Source organism: Doryrhamphus excisus, linkage group LG4 (genome assembly GCF_037039965.1).
Source record: "Doryrhamphus excisus strain RoL-2023G ecotype Guam linkage group LG4, RoL_Dexc_Guam_v1.1, whole genome shotgun sequence".
Lineage (NCBI taxonomy): Eukaryota > Metazoa > Chordata > Actinopteri > Syngnathiformes > Syngnathidae > Doryrhamphus > Doryrhamphus excisus.
The window spans coordinates 15,486,015-15,504,914 of record NC_136360.1 but is presented as its reverse complement, the minus strand read 5'-3'; the positions used below and the strand labels follow the sequence as shown (position 1 = coordinate 15,504,914).

The window sequence follows — 18,900 nt, the reverse complement described above, 5'->3', positions numbered from 1 at the left end:
GCAAAACAGGGTAGGGTAACAGTATGGGCGGGGCAAAATCATGTTAATTGTGTCCGGTGTGCACATAGCTTTAAGCTGTCATTTCAACATTAAACTTTGGTATCAAGGTGGGGGCCTCAAACTAGCGTCTCGTGGGCCGCATTTGGCCTGCGGGCCGCGAGTTTGAGACCCCTGGTTTAGGGCTTAAACCTGACTTGTGTCATGACTGAACAACGGCAAGTGGTTATGGTGCTGACTATAAATAATCCCTTCATAATAAACACTTTTATTGCAAATGTTGATCCGAAATTGCAGGAGAACATCAGACATTTTTATGTTCCAGCCATGTTCAGTAAAGCATCCGTGTAAAAAGCTTTTAGTGGTCATTGTAACGACCCATCATACACATACTGTATTGACCATATTGGTTCCACAGTCAGTACTGGTGTAGACCTGAAATGTCAGCCGTTGGGGGAGTTTAGCCAAAGTGTTTGTATTCATGTCGTGTTGTGTGCGTCATGCTTTGCACGTTAACAGTTATTTGTTGCCTGTACAGATTATCACCAACATCCCCAAAGCGAAGAGGAAAGCCACTCGACAGCATCAAGCGAGCGCCGACGAGCCCCTCCAGCGGCCGGTGACGCCAAGCTCCCATCGTAATACGAACGCAGTGTGAGTGATGCGTGTGGACGAGGCCTAGATGTATCTACACGCTGGTCGGTGGCCCCTCATCCTCCCGGGGTGATCACATGACACCAGCACAAAAGGAAGATGAAATGGTTCTGTGCGAGAACTTAAGTCCGGACAATGAGGCACCGCTCCAGCACTAAAGAGGTCGTTACGACAATGATGGTGGAGCCCATTGTCAAACGTTGCAAGCGATTGTCGTGTGTAGAAGTAGAGCAGTGGGTCAAAGAAAGGGTAGACTCTAGCTTGAACTGAAGGTGTGTATGAAAGGAAAGCTTTGAAGGAGTCATGGATGTGGACTCCTATCTAGTCCTGATGGTCCATTCTTGTCTGCAAGTGTCAGGGAAGCAAACATCTAGGATAAAATATCCATTGTCTACGCTATCTTCTCATCCAAACTCTTAGCTCTGCTGTTCCTCATGTGTGTCCTATGTAGGGATCAGCGCCCAGGAAATCGGGGGGGCGATCCAGGTAGGGAGGGTGGAAACGGGAACGAGCGGAATACCTCCTCTCCTTTCAAGTACGCATCGCGACCTCACACCAGCTCTGGCAGTCGCCCGTGCACGGCCACCTCCCTGAACCAAAGCACCAGTGAGTAGTTGATGTGGACTATTTGGGATATTAATACAATCAGTCGGATGTGGAACAGCTAGTGGCCCTGACCTTAACAGAATACTAATACTATGGAACTTTTTCATGCAGCGAGGTGTCGTCCAGTAATACTCTGTAAGGTGGTGACCACGCCCAGTACTGCTATTTAAAACACATTTTCATAGAAGACCAACAACCTTTCCTAGTATAAGTTGAGTGGCATGGGAAATGGTCAGAGGCATCTTCAGCTTGTTTTAACTAAACCCTCCTGGTTTGAAAGTGATGGACCAACCCAGCGCAGACTCACAGAATGCCACATATATAACCCACAAGGCATGCTGGGTAACCTTGCCATAGCTACTCTTCCCCGCCCTGTGTTATTGTGCACCATCTTTTCATCCAATATTTCATATATTTGATATCCAGTGTATACATTTGATATACATGTCATATATACATATGAATAAATCACACACAGACCTGGAGTTCGGCTGCCTGGCTCAGACTTCAGACCTGGACCGATCCTACCAGGCCCAAGCAAGAGATGGAAACCTGCAGAAGCAGAAACTCAATGACAATTTATCAAGGTGACTTGAAACACACACTCACAATTCCCAAAGGAAAGGGTTAGGGATGTCCCATACGGCATAAACATGACTGAATCATAACGGTATTTTTTTTTCTGCTGAGTCATGATGACATCAGTGCTTGAGTGACTAAAGCTAGCAAAGCTGCGTGTCAGTGCTATCATCATCTAGTCCAGGCAGGGCCTGACAATGATCATGCATCCATTCTCTGTACCGCGTACCCTCTGCTGGAGCCTACCCCAGCTGTCTTAGGGCTGTCTTAGTGCAGGGCGGGGTCCACCCCTGAAACACACCAGAACTTACCGTATGTCTTCATCTCCTCTTTCAGCGGGGATTCAATCTCGGCATTTGTAAGCAAACCCAAGATCTCCCGAACTCCTGAACCGGGAGCCATGGCGAGAGACTCCGCCTGGACCCTGGCACCCACCTTCTCCCACTCGGAACCCCAGCAGAGCAGCCGCCCGTGCTCCGCCAGTGCAGTGGGGGAGCAGAGTGGAGGTGGGTCCAACACTTTGAGATGTGGAACAGGGTTTTAGGGCACTGGAATGATGTACTACACTAGACCAGATACTACAGTATAGAGGAAGTACACAAGGCTATACAGTATGTGGTATACTAGACTAGATACTACAGTATATAGGAAGTACTCAAGGCTATACAGTATATACAGCATGGCATGTACTATACTAGACTAGATACTACAGTATATAGGAAGTACTCAAGGCTATACAGTATGTAGTATACTAGACTAGATACTACAGTATAGAGGAAGTACACAAGGCTATACAGTATGTAGTATACTAGACTAGATACTACAGTATAGAGGAAGTACACAAGGCTATACAGTATGTAGTATACTAGACTAGATACTACAGTATAGAGGAAGTACACAAGGCTATACAGTATATACAGCATGTAGTATACTAGACTAGATACTACAGTATAGAGGAAGTACACAAGGCTATACAGTATGTAGTATACTAGACTAGATACTACAGTATAGAGGAAGTACACAAGGCTATACAGTATGTAGTATACTAGACTAGATACTACAGTATAGAGGAAGTACACAAGGCTATACAGTATGTAGTATACTAGACTAGATACTATAGTATAGAGGAAGTACACAAGGCTATACAGTATATACAGCATGTAGTATACTAGACTAGATACTACAGTATAGAGGAAGTACACAAGGCTATACAGTATGTAGTATACTAGACTAGATACTACAGTATAGAGGAAGTACACAAGGCTATACAGTATGTAGTATACTAGACTAGATACTACAGTATAGAGGAAGTACACAAGGCTATACAGTATATACAGCATGTAGTATACTAGACTAGATACTACAGTATAGAGGAAGTACACAAGGCTATACAGTATGTAGTATACTAGACTAGATACTACAGTATAAAGGAAGTACACAAGGCTATACAGTATGTAGTATACTAGACTAGATACTACAGTATAAAGGAAGTACACAAGGCTATACAGTATATACAGTACGTATGTAGTATACTAGATTATATACTACAACATATAGGAAGTACACAAGGCTATACAGTATATACAGTATGTACTATACTAGACTAGATACTACAGTATATAGGAAGTACACAAGGCTATACAGTATGTAGTATACTAGACTAGATACTACAGTATAGAGGAAGTACACAAGGCTATACAGTATATACAGTATGTATGTAGTATACTAGACTATATACTACAACATATAGGAAGTACACAAGACTATACAGTATATACAGTATGTAGTATACTAGACTATATAGGAAAAGTATATATGATATAGGTAGTGTACTAGACTATATACGTATATATATATATAGTTTATAGGAAGTGTATGAGACTATATATGAAGTATCCAAGACTAAATGTACGTATGCGCCCTGGCCTGATCCATCCGATCCATCAATCATGATGGTGTTCCAGTCTGGCGTGTGTCACATGGATGATCTCATGGAGTCGTTTGGTCCAAGATGGGAAGTGAAGCCAAGGAAGCCAATAAGTGTATTATTGTGCTTTTAGCCATCATGTCCATGCTATCTCAGTCCAATCACTTTCCACTTGGCTGTTAGGCCTGTTTAGCCCAGCCCTGCCCTGCCCCCCGCCCCCACCCCCCCATCACCAGGGGAGCTGCAGACCATCCATATTCCACGTCCAGCATATTACTGCCATCTTGGCCTATTCCGCTTCTTCCTTATGGGCCTGCAAGGTGCAGCACAACACTATTCCTGCTCCATCCTACCTGTCATCATATCTGATTCCCAGCAAGGAATGCATGGAAGGAATGTCCAACGTGTCACCGGCACGGTGGAAAACTGGCCACTTCATTAGGAACGCCCCAAGCTCTGTGGAAACATTCTATGTAACCATGGTGATGAGAAATATTCTAAATGAAAAGCTGACAGTCTGTCTTGTCCCCTCCCCAATCCCGGTCCCCCTCCAGGCAGCCAGTCAAAGCGGAGGTGAGGAGGGAGCTGTCACCACAGCGTCGCTCTATCTCCCCCGCACCATCGGCCTTCCTGTAACCTCATCCTTCCGGGTTTTGATCAGGGTCAGTGGAACAGGGGGGTCGAGCATCAGCGGCGGGGGTGCGGGGGCTGGAACAATGCAAAGGATTGTGGTCCTGCATTTTTTTCTCAGCTTCACCGCAGACTTTTGTAACCTAATAGGGGGTCAGACAATAATCACGTCTCCCAGCCGGCCAGCCGAAGTTCTTTGTGGCCTCGTTTGGCCCTCTCTCTTGCGCTCCCTCTCTCGCTCTCTCTCTCTCGGCGAGGTCACACTTGGCACACCTGAAAATGTGCTACATCCTGCGGCCATGACGGCTCACATGGGATCTATTATTTATGATCATGTTTACTGCTACCGAGGTACGGGACCATGACCTGGACCAGGAATATGGCAGAGGAGAACCAAACGGCAAAAACCCAAAATAAAGCCATAATATCACAGCAAGAACCTTTCAGCAGAAATGGGGGGGGGCACAAAGATTTTTCATTGATGTAACAGAACATGACCCTCAGTGGAAAAGGTTATAGTATATACACGATACATGTGTTATGAATATGACTATATAGTGTATGATAACAGGTAGGGTATATACACGATACATGTGTTATGAATATGACTATATAGTGTATGATAACAGGTAGGGTATATAGTACATGTGTTATGAATATGACTATATACTGTATGATAAGAAGTAGGGTATATACACAATACATGTGTTATGAATATGACTATATACTGTATGATGAGAAGTAGGGTATATACACGATACATGTGTTATGAATATGACTATATAGTGTATGATGAGAGGTAGGGTATATATACATGATACATGGATTATGATGAATATGACTAGTGTATGATGAGAGGTAGGGTATATAGTACATGTGTTATGAATATGACTATATAGTGTATGATGAGAAGTAGGGTATATACACGATACATGTGTTATGAATATGACTATATAGTACATGTGTTATGAGTATGACTATATACTGTATAAGAAGTAGGGTATATACACAATACATGTGTTATGAATATGACTATATAGTGTATGATGAGAGGTAGGGTATATAGTACATGTGTTATGAATATGACTATATAGTGTATGATAAGAAGTCGGGTATATACACGATACATGTGTTATGAATATGACTATATAGTGTATGATGAGAGGTAGGGTATATACATGATACACGTGTTATGGATATGACTAAATAGTGTATGATAAGAAGTAGGGTATATACATGATGCATGTGTTATGAATATGACTATATAGTGTATGATGAGAGGTTATGGGCTATATATTTTGTCATCCATGGCTTAGACGTAGTTGAAGTTGTGTTTTAATGATCAATACGCACATCATGTACATACAGTGAATGTAAAAAGTGGAGTATGAATGTTGCTATGCGTTGTACGTGTGTACTGTTGGGATATATTTATGTGCTCGGTTAGGCTAAGATATCTTAGCATGAGCATTGCATGGACACTAAATAAATACCATTCATGTCATCCAACCACTTCCCCAAAGTCAGAGTACCCGTTTCCCTCCATGAACCACAGCTCTCAAATAAAGTCAAGATGCATTGGTTATGTCATTATTTTAAAAACGGTACCGGTGCCACTTTTAGCTCTTCCCCGACTCCCATTTTGTGTCCTGACGGATGAGGGGTCCTGACTCAATGCCGGCGAGATGCAGCACAATGTGAGGAAACAAGTCGCACATGACACACTGACGCACTAGCATGCAGGTGGCTGGCTAACCCTTCGCTCCGGCATGCTGGTACCGTCCAGCTGGAATCGCAGCAGAGAGGAAGCCGCTGCTTCTTATCAAAACAAAAGTGTGGCTAAAGGGGGGAAAATAGACGCCTTTTCTGGCTTGTCTCGTTACAGAATGGAAAACCTGATTCCATGACCTTAGCAGGGGACACTGCTTTGTACCAAACGGGTCCATCACACATGCCGTTCCGGTATCAGACTGGCATGGAGACAAGAGGACGGCTTGCAATTTACCTTCTTTCAGTTGGTTTGGAAACACCTGCCTCTTCTACTGTTGGACTGCAGGAACCTTAACCTGTAACTCTCCTACCAAGTCCACTAGAACCATCAAGTCACAACTTTCTCATCAAGTCTACTAGAACCATCTAGTCCCAACGTACCCACCAAGTCCACTAGAACCATCAAGTCGCGACTTTCCCATCAAGTCCACTAGAACCATCTAGTCGCAACTTTCCTACCAAGTCCACTAGAACCATCAAGTCACAACTTTCCTACCAAGTCCACTAGAACCATCAAGTCACAACTTACCCATCAAGTCCACTAGAACCATCTAGTCACAACTTACCCATCAAGTCCACTAGAACCATCTAGTCACAACTTTCTTATCAAGTCCACTAGAACCATCAAGTCACAACTTACCCATCAAGACCACTAGAACCATCTAGTCACAACTTTCCTACCAAGTCCACTAGAACCATCAAGTCACAACTTACCCATCAAGTCCAGTAGAACCTTCAAGTCACAACTTTCCTACCAAGTCCACTAGAACCATCAAGTCACAACTTTCCTATCAAGTCCACTAGAACCATCAAGTCACAACTTACCCATCAAGTCCACTAGAACCATCAAGTCACAACTTTCCTATCAAGTCCACTAGAACCATCAAGTCCCAACTTTCCTATCAAGTCCACTAGAACCATCAAGTCACAACTTACCCATCAAGTCCACTAGAACCATCAAGTCCCCCATCATATAATAACTGACATGTTGTTATTACGTACACCAACGTAGTGACAGATGATGCCTTGGCTTTGACCTTTGGATTCTTTGGAGGCTTTGTAAGATATTCCTATTAGGAAATGTGGAAAAGTACAGCAAACGCTAGGCAAACATTCCCACGTCACACTTCGGCAACTGACGTAGGCCCTAGCACGTTCAGGCTTCAGCGCTATGGCGCCTGCAATGCCAGGACCGGAGTGGCGAGTCTGACACCCGGGACTCCTCCCGTCATGTCGCGTTGAAGGTAATGGTCGCCATCCGGCAAGTATTGTACACGCTGGTGCGGACCTGACTCCTTGTTGCCGTGTACCCCCAAGCTCACACTGAATCCTGAACAGGATTGTGTAAGATTGGAATCCCAGTTGTAGGCTCCCATGGGCTCCGGATCAGGATCATAGTCAGTGTGAGCCCGGTGTAAACACAAGCAACTCCATGTTTGGTTTTGCAAATAGTTAGGACCACGGCAGCCTAGTTTTGCGGGGTCCTTGGTGATGACTTAGCAGTGTTAGCTAGCAGGACCAGTAGCATTCCACTCGCACGTTATCAGCAAGTGTTCATGAGCACTGCTGATAAAAGATGACGCCGGCCAAGACATCTGTCTCCTTGACTTCCTGTTTCCTCTAAAGTGGTCCTTCCAGACCCAAGAGACCTCAAACACTCTTTCAGAACGTCTTGGCCATTTCCAAAGCCGTCCTGGTTGGTTCATTCATCTTATTTACTAATGACCTTCTACATGGTGTTCCCTCTCAGGAACGTCCTGACAAATATAAACATTAACCTTCCTGGATGCGCCACAGCAAGTTCCCATGTGGGGGGGGGTTTGACTTGTGATCGGGAAGGAGATAAAAGACCAATCAGACCAAGTCCTGCTCTCTTAGAAGCAGCATTGGCAGTAAAAATTTTGTTTTTATGTAACGTGGCATGTTGCTATGATAACGTGTATGATTGACATCCTTCATGGGTAAAGCATGTTGCAGTGTTTAGGCTTCTGGATGTTTTTATTCACAACAAGCCCATGATCACATGACTTTGGTTCCTGCTGCCTTGTGACAGAGGAACATCCTCACTTGATGGAAAGGGGGGGTACAGGAAGCGGGGGCGGTATGCCCTCAAGCGTGTATTATTGTTTTTTTACCTCTGAAGTAAATTCCTTCCTGGTGACTTGTAGTGAGCTGACGGAACCCAGGTAATCCTCTCAGGTGGGCTTACCTCAACCCAGGATTAGGGCAAACTTCCTGTGGGCGACGTGGAACTTTTCCCATTTCTTGTTTTTCTTATCACCGCTTATGTTGACACTTTTCTTGTTCTTGCATAACCTGCAAGAAAAGATGAAAAGAACCTGCTGATGGCCGTGGAAACAAAGGTGTGTTGATGTGAGGGGTGCTCATACGTCATTTGTCACACTCATACGTCCCACTCACACTGGGACAGTACAACAGTAATGGCCAAGCACCAGTACTTCTACTATAGAAGTATAGTAGAAGTAGACGCCAGTACTTCTACTCTAGGAGTAATGGCCAAGCACCATTAATTGTACTATAGAGGTATAGTTGAAGTAGACTTCTAGAGTAGAAGTAATGGCCAAGCACCATATACCTATACTATAGAAGTATTGTAGAAGTAGACTTCTAGAGTAGAAGTAATGGCCAAGCACCATATACCTATATACCTATACTATAGAAGTAGAGTAGAAGTACTGGCCAATCACAGTGGTGAATGCATGTGTCATTGATTCCACCAGTCCAAGATACATAACTTGTGTTCAAACCAGGAAGTTGTTGTGTTGTAATGATTAACCACATTTTTCTAAAAAAAAAAAAACGTTTCAGGTTCTTGGCCACTCAGTACTTTGGGTTGCTAGTTAGCATCCTTTTAGTTGGCATCCTTTGCATTGGTGTAGACATGCTACACCAGTGAAGGCACACAAGGTGTCTAAGGTCTCTACGATGTCTATAATTTCTATGATGTCTAAGGCATGTGACGGTACGGGCCCCGGCACGGATCAGCAGGTCTACGGAGTGATTGCCCCCCCCCCCCGACCTGCTAATGAGCGGTGGTTGTGAAAGCACAACAAAGAGCTGCAGGAATGCGTCATGGAGGTGAGAGGAGCTTCACTCAGCTGCTGCTCGGAGCCATCTTTGTGCCGTAGATTTCACAAGCATGGCTGCAGACCTCAGCCCTCGGCAGCTGCAGGATCTGAAACCGCGGGGGGGCGAGGGCGGGGGGGTCCAATGGTGAAAAAGCAGCGTCGGCAGGCGGCAGGATGCACATGGCCCCCGAGAAGGATGACTTGTTGGATGCAGGAAACCGGGAGAGAAGGAGAGGAAGGGGCCGTTTGGATCACAGCTGCGTTGCCATTGAAACATTCCTGTTTGGAAGCACAGAGACATGTTGTCCTCTAGCAAGATGGCCGACGTTGCAGGGACGCTTCACTCAGCCACACCATTGCTTTACCGCGCTTGAATGTTCTCATGCGTACTGCTGGCTTTGCTTCAACTGATGGTCTGGACATTGTACTACTACGAAATACTACATTGAAAGCCTCCTATGCATGGATAGAACATTGTACTACTATGAAATACTACATTGAAAGCCTCCTATGCATGGATAGAACATTGTACTACTGTGAAATACATCGAAAGCCTCCTATGGATGGATAGAACATTGTACTACTATGAAATACTACATCGAAAGCTTCCTACGGATGGATAGAACATTGTACTACTATGAAATACTACACTGAAAGCCTCTCCTGGATGGATAGAACATTATACTACTATGAAATACTACATTGAAAGCCTCCTGTGGATGGATAGAACATTGTACTATGAAATACTACATTGAAAGCCTCCTACGGATGGATAGAACATTGTACTACTATGAAATACTACATTGAAAGCCTCCCGTGGATGGATAGAACATTGTACTACTATGAAATACTACATCAAAAGCCTCCTATGGATGGATAGAACATTGTACTGCTATGAAATACTACACCTATGGATGGATAGAACATTGTACTACTATGAAATACTACATTGAAAGCCTCTTATGCATGGATAGAACATTGTACTACTATGAAATACTACATTGAAAGCCTCCTATGCATGGATAGAACATTGTACTACTGTGAAATACATCGAAAGCCTCCTATGGATGGATAGAACATTGTACTACTATGAAATACTACATCGAAAGCCTCCTACGGATGGATAGAACATTGTACTACTATGAAATACTACACTGAAAGCCTCTCCTGGATGGATAGAACATTGTACTACTATGAAATACTACACTGAAAGCCTCCTATGGATGGATAGAACATTATACTACTATGAAATACTACATTGAAAGCCTCCTGTGGATGGATAGAACATTGTACTATGAAATACTACATTGAAAGCCTCCTACGGATGGATAGAACATTGTACTACTATGAAATACTACATTGAAAGCCTCCTACGGATGGATAGAACATTGTACTACTATGAAATACTACATTGAAAACCTCCCGTGGATGGATAGAACATTGTACTACTATGAAATACTACATCAAAAGCCTCCTATGGATGGATAGAACATTGTACTGCTATGAAATACTACACCTATGGATGGATAGAACATTGTACTACTATGAAATACTACATTGAAAGCCTCCTATGCATGGATAGAACATTGTACTACTATGAAATACTACATTGAAAGCCTCGTACGGATGGATAGAACATTGTACTACTATGAAATACTACACTGAAAGCCTCTCCTGGATGGATAGAACATTGTACTACTATGAAATACTAGCTGAAAGCCTCCTATGGATGGATAGAACATTATACTACTATGAAATACTACATTGAAAGCCTCCTGTGGATGGATAGAACATTGTACTACTATGAAATACTACATCGAAAGCCTCCTACGGGTGGATAGAACATTGTACTACTATGAAATACTACATTAAAAGCCTCCTATTGATGGATAGAACATTGTACTACTGTGAAATACTACATTGAAAGCATCCTATGGATAGATAGAACATTGTACTGCTATGAAATACTACACCTATGGATGGATAGAACATTGTACTACTATGAAATACTACATTGAAAGCCTCCTATGCATGGATAGAACATTGTACTACTATGAAACACTACATTGAAAGCCTCCTATGGATTTATAGAACATTGTACTACTATGAAATACTACAATGAAAGCCTCCTATGCATGGATAGAACATTGTACTACTATGAAATACTAGCCAGTGCTAGATATATATATTGTATATGATGTATATTGTTGACATATTTCAATGGTTAATGGTTCAATTAGCTTTGGGTGATGAACTGATCCGATGGCCTGATGGCATCCAATGAAGACCAGGACATTTCCATCAGGACCCCAGGCCAGGGGTTTTCCACCAAGGGTCCCATACTGACAATCAAAGAACGCGGGGGCCCACCCAGATGCTGATGATGTCCCACCATGGACATTCTTGCCAAGGATGCTAAAGGAAGGGGCGTGTGTTGGTTTCCCATCAGGTGTACTCCTTAGCCACACAGCAAGGAAGCACTTGGCGTTTGCACCGTTACTGCTCATTAACAACAGGACCTCCGCTGCCTGCCCTCATCCTAGTGATGACTGGATGACTGGAACCAGTCACTGTGCACACAAACAGTCCAGTCCAGCAGGGTCAGGGCAGTTTTTCCACGCCAGCAGGTCCATAGCGTTCCGTGACGTTAGAGCTTTTTCATAGCTATGAGTCCATACTTCATGTCCATGATCTTTTACAAGACTCCACCACAGTAGAAGACAGGGGGCACTGAAACATCTGAGAATCCTTCACGTGGAAGCGGTCCCAAGTGCGGCCTGGGGGCCATTTACGGCCTCTGGATGTTTTAGAAGCAGCCAAGATTGGGAATGCTGTAGTGGTTTTGTCTTGGCGAGTTCTACTCCATGCTAGCACCGTGACATCAAATCCTGACTTCTTGTCTCTGTTTCGTGGAGTTCTCATGGAAGTTCCTCTTCCTAAACATTTTCCTTAATTATTTAACTCCTGATATTTACTTTTTATCCTCTTAAAGGACTTTTATGTCTTGTTCAATGATGTGATGAGAAACAGCCATTGGCCCCCAGGCCGGCCCTGCAGGGTGGAGTTTTCCGTCTCTGTGTGTGTGGTGGGCGGGCCAAGGTGACGCGTGTGCATGTAGAAAAGCTCTGCAGGACGGGAGGAGGAGTGAGAGGAGGGAGCAGCTGCAGCGTGGACACAAACGCCTTCCTTCCCTCCAAGTCATCCCTGCTGTCACACGTGGTTTTTCCCTGGACAGGATTATTGATTTGCTGGAGGTGCTTGAGGTCTTCCACCAGACTCCCAATGTAAGTGTTATGGAATGGTTTCTTCTTAACTTCTCATGTCTTGCCTGAACTCTTAAGTGGAGGCTCTCCACCCACCACAGTTGGGGAGGAACTTGTAGGACATCACCATCACAAGGAGTGTTGTTTCCTGAGAGGAGACCATCTCTGCATGGTGCTCTACTCCATCACCATGCTGTGGTGGAGGAACATAGAGTAGATGAGAGCGTAGTGGAAGGGACCAGCAGTGGCATGAAATGATGGAAATCCAATTTCAGGTTGGATATGACACCACATTCCCACATTCTTCCAAGTGACAGCAGCTTTCTTCCGGAATATCTTGCTATGTACGTAGCACCACTTCCATTTCATTTTCACTTTCATTGGCGCACTGGAAGGAGTTCTGGCTGTGGTGAAGGCACCTTGTCACCTTTCCATGTTCCCTAGTGTGCTTGGAAGGATGGAAATACAAAGTACATCTTTGTCATTATAACATGCCACTACTGCCCCAGGCTAGTACTACTAAACTAGACTTGTACTCCACGTGAGAACATGGAGTACATGTTATGCCAATAAACACTGGAAAGAAAATCCTGTACTTTCCAGGTATTTTATACTACCTTGGTATCATCCTCACCACCTTTCCTAGCTTTCTTTTGGCTTTCACTCGCTTGGTTTCCTCTGACTGTTGCTTGGTACGCTTCTGTTCTTGCCCACCCCCCCCCCGCCCCCGGGGTGGGGTCCTTTAAATATAATTCCAGTTTTCTTAGGTTACTCAGGGTATTCTCATTTTAGAATCCGCATAAGCAGTTTCATTTTTGCAGTTGCAATTTGATTTTTTTCTCCAATTCTAATTCCAACAATCGTTCTTTCTTTTTCTTATATGATGAATATGAAATCATCTTCCCGTGCAGTTCTACTTTTGCTGCCCAGAGAACCAAGGCGAGGTTTCTGGTTGGTCATTAAAATCTAAAAACATTGTCCACTTTGTCAAGTATTTTAGAAAGCCTAATGATGTATTACATCGTGGTCACTAATGATGATAGGGTGGATATGAATATCTGATATGTCTGATAAGATGAGCTACTTGTTAAAAAGTAGTCAATTGGAGACTAAGTGTGGTGCCCTGGTGAGAAATAATAATAATAATAATAATAATAATAATAATAATAATAATAATAATAATAATAATAATAATAATATATTCCCTGTGATAGGGTAATAAGAGCGCCAAGCATCACAAAAACCAAAATCAATCATATTCTTCTTCAGTATTGTTGATTGAGACTCACGATGTCCCCCATCTGGGCTAGACCTGGACAGCTATATCTGGATGAAATACTAAAGGCTAAATAGTGAGTCCCCTCCCAAGATCAAGCTTGAATCCAGGGGGGCAGAGAGAGAAGAAAAGGTGTGAAAGAATGAGGGGTCATCAACATTAGGGCCGAGGGGTCACCAACATTACAAGGGGTCATCAACATGAGGGCCGAGTGGTCATCAACATTAGGACACAGAGGTCATCAACGTTAGGGCCCAGAGGTCATCAACGGTAGGGCCGAGGGGTCATCAACGTTAGGGCCGAGGGGTCATCAACGTTAGGGCCGAGGGGTCATCAACATTACAAGGGGTCATCAACGTTAGGGCCCAGAGGTCATCAACGTTAGGGCCGAGGGGTCATCAACATGAGGGCCGAGAGGTCATCAACATTACAAGGGGTCATCAACATGAGGGCCGAGGGGTCATTAACATTAGGACCCAGAGGTCATCAACGTGAGGGCCGAGGGCTCATCAACATTACAAGGGGTCATCAACATGAGGACCTAGGGGTCCGGAATGACGGACACTTTATATTCCAAAATGTCTCGCAGAAGTAATTCCATTTGGTCGGCAGTCTAGAGACGCCGGACAAGCGGAATCTGACGCACCACCAGTGCATTCGTTCTTTGGTGCTGTGTGGTTTTGGTGGGTCACATGGTTCTGTCTGCGTGTGTTTCCAGCGTGACAACTAGGCGTTATTACGTATTACATCGTTTTCACCCAGTGATCCGTTCCTACCTCTGAGCCGACACGGTCTGGAGGCCAACGAGGTGGACTACGTCTAAGTGGTCTCCATACGGTTGAAAAGACGCCTGATCTTAACTAGCAAATGAACCAATCATGTTTGACTCCAAACGAGGGTAGGTAGCGCACCCTTAGGTGATGACCTGCTGTGGTTGCCCCCCAACAAGTACCTCATGATCCTGTATCGACAATGCAAGCGCTGATCTGAACTTTCTCTTGTGTTTGTCTCCACCAGGATGAACAACAGAGATCGTTGGAAGGTCTACAAGAGGGTGAGTGTGATGTTCTTCTTGGCAGTGGTGGCGCTCACCATGGTCCAGAGAGGGAGCATCAACATGGGGGCGCCATCTGAACTGGAAAGGCAAGCACGCATGGACACCTCAGGGAGAGTGCAGTCCAGAGCTCCTCTTCAGGAGAAGATGCCGTCCTTTCAGGGGGTCAAAGGCTTCTGGAAGGCAAGCAAACAAAATCCGCCTCCTGGAGGCGGATCCACCACCCAAGAACCAAGCATCACTGACGACGCCAGCGCCACCACCTGGGATGTGACCGCCACTAACTGTAGCGCCAACCACAATCTTTCAGGCCAGGATTGGTTTCGGGGTCTGGAGGACACCTTCAAGCAGTTCATGCTTTATCGACACTGCCGCTACTTCCCCATGCTCCTCAACCACCCGGCAAAATGCTCCGGGGACATTTATTTGCTCATGGTCATCAAATCTGTGGCAACCCAGCACGATCGCAGGGAGGTCATTCGAAAAACTTGGGGAAAGGAGCGACTCCTCGATGGCAAGAGGATCAAGACATTCTTCCTACTCGGTAAACCGTCCAACCAGGCCGAGAGGGCCAACCATCAGAGGTTGGTGGAGTATGAGAACCTCATCTACGGGGATATCCTCCAGTGGGACTTCTTAGATAGCTTCTTCAATCTCACGCTGAAGGAGACCCACTTCCTCAAATGGTTCCACACCTACTGCCCGAGTGTTCAGTACATCTTCAAGGGGGACGACGACGTCTTCGTCAGTGTGGAGAACATCTTTGAGTTCCTTACCAGCACTAACCGTGCGAGGAACCTCTTTGTAGGAGATGTGATTGTCAAGGCGAAGCCCATTCGAAAGAAGGAAAATAAGTACTACATCCCGCTGGCTCTGTACAATAAGACCCATTACCCCCCGTACGCTGGGGGCGGGGGCTTCCTGATGGACGGCAAACTGGCCAGGAGGCTTCATTGGGTCGCAGATACCTTGGAGCTGTACCCCATCGATGATGTCTTCTTAGGTATGTGCCTGGAAGTCCTTCAGGTGGCTCCAATAAAACACAATGCCTTTAAGACCTTTGGCCTGGTGAAAAACAAAACCAGCAAGTTGAACAAAGAACCTTGTTTCTTCAGGAGCATGATCGTTGTTCACAAACTGCTCCCAGCAGAACTCCTACGCATGTGGGACCTGGTCAACAGCGACCTGATCTGTTCACAAAAAGTGGAGATCCTATAGCTTGAGCAGGATCACCCGATCTCGCCGTTGGTCGGGAGAGTCCAAGGCGAACCGCAATCCTCTCCTGGGACAGTTAGCTAAACAATGTTCTTTGAAGTTCTTGTATTTATAAGACATTTAAAACACTGAAGCTGTGGAATGGGAACACCATGACGTGGATTCTTTCCTTCGCAACCTTCTCTGCTCCACTGCTCTCCAGCAAAGACCCTCCATCGCTAATGAAACACCCGGAAATGTGAATATTACCACTAAAGAAAATCATGAATGTTTTTGTCTGCCATAAAGAAGGAATGCTATTTTCCATGTGGAGACCACACTTGTCATTACTGGTCCGGTTAAAACCAAGTCTAGTCCGTAGCTCTGCTAGCATGGTTGATTTGGTCAGGTGAGAACGCAGGTGGACCCAGAGATGGGTGGGTCTCCGCCCCGAGTGGGGGCAAGCGCCAACGCGCCTAAACACCGGACATGACGTCACAACACAAAGCTGAATGAAAATCATGAAAATAAGCAGTCGCTTAGTAGCTAGCTTAACATTCGTCCAAGCGCCGGAAGACGTCATGTTTTGATCCGCTGAGGAACACATTGGTATTTGGCCCCCTAGAGGTCAGCGTCTGTACTGCTGTGCCTTTTATGGTTCAAAAGAAATATTACTTGATCTTTGGCCTGGATGTGAGGTTTAAAAGTATGAGAATGACTGGTCTCTACCTCAGTACTCTCCTACTACCAGGGTCACCAGGACCTGGCCATACCAGGGGCACCAGGACACGGCCATTCAATGAATACCAACGCATCCAGTTGATGCTGATTTGTTGCCTTTCGTGGCTCCACCCTGGGCTGGTCACCAGCCAATCACAGGACATGGTCCAGGTCCTTGCAATCTTTTTTTTTTTTTGGGGGGGGGGGGGGGTGCCTGAGTGGCTGTGGAGAGCGTCCTGTGAACCCGAACGTGCTGATATACTTGACACTGTGATACGGTACTAAAACTACGACTGGTACCAGCATGCAAAGCAGGGGTGTCCAAAATGCGGACCGGGGGCCATTTGTGGCACATTCCAAAATGATCATTTAAGAACTTGTTTTTAAATGGACAAATCTGTAGTAAAGTTACAAAAATGAAGATAAAATGAGTAGCGTGAAGTTGAAATGTTAAAGTCATAATGTTGTGAAAAACTGCAGTATTTGAAAAAGTAAGCAGTGGAAAAAGTTCAATATTAATTGTAATAAAGTCACAATTAGAACATTTTCAAGAAGAAAGTTGAAATTGTGCGAAAATGTCAACAAAAAAACAGCTGTCATTTTCTGAGGATTAAAAGGGAGCGTATTACCAAAAAATAATATGAGGAAAAATAATGTATTTCATAGCGTAGCGTTAAAATATTTAAGTATGTTGTAGGAATCAAGTCAAGAAAATATGCAAAAAAATAAAAAAAGAAAGAAAATATGCAAAGATTATTTATAAAGAAAGTTGGTGAAAAGTCCTGAGTGTCAATAAGCGGTTCCATCTTCACCATGAAGCTAACGTGCTTTTGTTCTTGACATATTTATAACGTCTTAGATTTGCTTTGCATTTTGGGGATGAGGCCCTCGCTGGCAGAGGTCTGGTCATTACGGTCTCGGTGATGTAAATATTGTACATGTGCACATTAAAGGATGTCAATAAAGTTTGTGTTTGGTTCTTTGAGCATGTGGCCTACTAGATCAGCATCTTTGTGAACATCTCCAACAGGTAAGCCAACAGTGACGCAGGAGAGGCAGTCACGCTAACCAACACTAAACATAGCCTTGCGCTACGTGGCTGTGGAGGGAACAAAGACACCGATGGTCCTCCTGAAACACCTTGCAAGAACACAAAGACCAGACCTTACCAGGACACCTGAATCAGCAGCCATTGTTGCAACCATCATCCAATTCCTCCACAACTATTTTGGCATTTCATTGTTTTTTTTTTTTACTGAAAATGTAAACATCCTCTACATGAAGTATTAGTATATTCGTAGTACATTCACACACATCACCTTTGACTTTACACAACAACGAGGATACTTTGGCCTCTTTTCTTTATGTTTGTGTCCTACTGATGTAGTCTAGCTCGTAAGCTAGCTATGAGCATACACGTCCCAACATGACTCCAAAACAGAACCACACAGGAACACGAGGTCAAATGCAACCAATATTTTGGGGGGAACGCGTTGCTAATAATCCATGATGGTGAACATGGTAACGGCTGTTGGGACCATCATGGCGGGGAAGAAGACCCTATGGGACTTGACTGCATGGTCATCCACCAGAGCGTGCTAGCACCCCCCCCCCCCTCTCCTTTGTTCACACTAATTGAAGAAAGGGAAAGGTAGCGTTTGATGTCAGTTTGCTTCATGGCTTTACTGGTTGGAGCCGCAGTTTTCACACCAGTACTCCAGGAAAACAACTTTGTTGGCACAAGCAGAGGCGACAATGCTAATACTTGGCTTCAAGGGAGTGGAAGAGCTACTAAAATTGTGTTTACCAAGACAAGGACTACTCCTCGACACAAATACACTGCCCCCCCACAAAAAAGATTGGCTGACCATTTGTTGGTCACAGTGTAAGTTATGCTAGCCATGACCCTCGCCATGCTAACTACAATGCTAATGAATTGTTCCAAATGCTTCTCGTTTGATGTTGAAGGAGATACTCACCTTAGGAATGTTCGACACACCTGACTTCAGTTTGGACGAGAATTTAGCAGTTAGGCTGCCCCCTGGTGGAGAAAGGGTTACAATATGAACCTTCAACATTTTCTACACTTCGGTAGTTGCTGCGAAGGCCTTCTTAAATATTCGGCATAACGGATGATGCAC

At 44.6% G+C, this 18,900-nt stretch overlaps 2 protein-coding genes and 1 long non-coding RNA gene across 8 annotated transcripts in view; 2 read left to right on the top strand and 1 right to left on the bottom strand.

Annotated features, from left to right (window-relative positions):
* The window catches only part of armc9 (armadillo repeat containing 9), a 26,934-nt gene extending 11,984 nt beyond the window's left edge, over nucleotides 1–14,950 (top strand). The window contains exons 22-26 of one of the 4 annotated variants that reach the window (XM_058072762.2): nucleotides 536–651; nucleotides 1,103–1,257; nucleotides 1,736–1,844; nucleotides 2,173–2,342; nucleotides 14,809–14,950. In XM_058072762.2, coding sequence (XP_057928745.2) covers nucleotides 536–651; nucleotides 1,103–1,257; nucleotides 1,736–1,844; nucleotides 2,173–2,342; nucleotides 14,809–14,813 — 555 coding nt within the window. In that variant the 3' untranslated portion in view covers nucleotides 14,814–14,950. Of the gene's footprint in view, nucleotides 1–535; nucleotides 652–1,102; nucleotides 1,258–1,735; nucleotides 1,845–2,172; nucleotides 2,343–4,317; nucleotides 5,988–6,278; nucleotides 7,122–14,808 lie in introns of those variants that run through there. The other 3 variants (XM_078790275.1, XM_058072763.2, XM_058072760.2) reach the window with 3 other exon arrangements.
* Nucleotides 1–18,900, bottom strand: part of LOC131129334 (uncharacterized) — a 22,328-nt gene extending 3,428 nt beyond the window's left edge. The window contains exons 1-3 of one of the 2 annotated variants that reach the window (XR_009129828.2): nucleotides 18,739–18,900; nucleotides 8,299–8,479; nucleotides 1,738–1,809 (exon numbers count right to left, since the gene is read on the bottom strand). This is a non-coding gene — a long non-coding RNA (uncharacterized LOC131129334). The remainder of the gene's footprint in view (nucleotides 1–1,737; nucleotides 1,810–8,298; nucleotides 8,480–18,738) is intronic. The other variant, XR_009129829.2, reaches the window with a different exon arrangement.
* b3gnt7 (UDP-GlcNAc:betaGal beta-1,3-N-acetylglucosaminyltransferase 7) lies at nucleotides 2,198–17,724 on the top strand. 2 transcript variants are annotated; one of them, XM_058072770.2, is made up of 2 exons: nucleotides 2,198–2,342; nucleotides 14,809–17,724. In XM_058072770.2, exon 2 carries the CDS (start codon nucleotides 14,810–14,812, stop codon nucleotides 16,061–16,063), a length of 1,254 nt encoding a protein of 417 aa, XP_057928753.2. In that variant the 5' UTR covers nucleotides 2,198–2,342; nucleotide 14,809; the 3' UTR covers nucleotides 16,064–17,724. The 2 variants fall into 2 exon arrangements, with proteins under 2 accessions (XP_057928753.2, XP_057928752.2); XM_058072769.2 differs by lacking the exon at nucleotides 2,198–2,342 and adding an exon at nucleotides 11,217–12,536.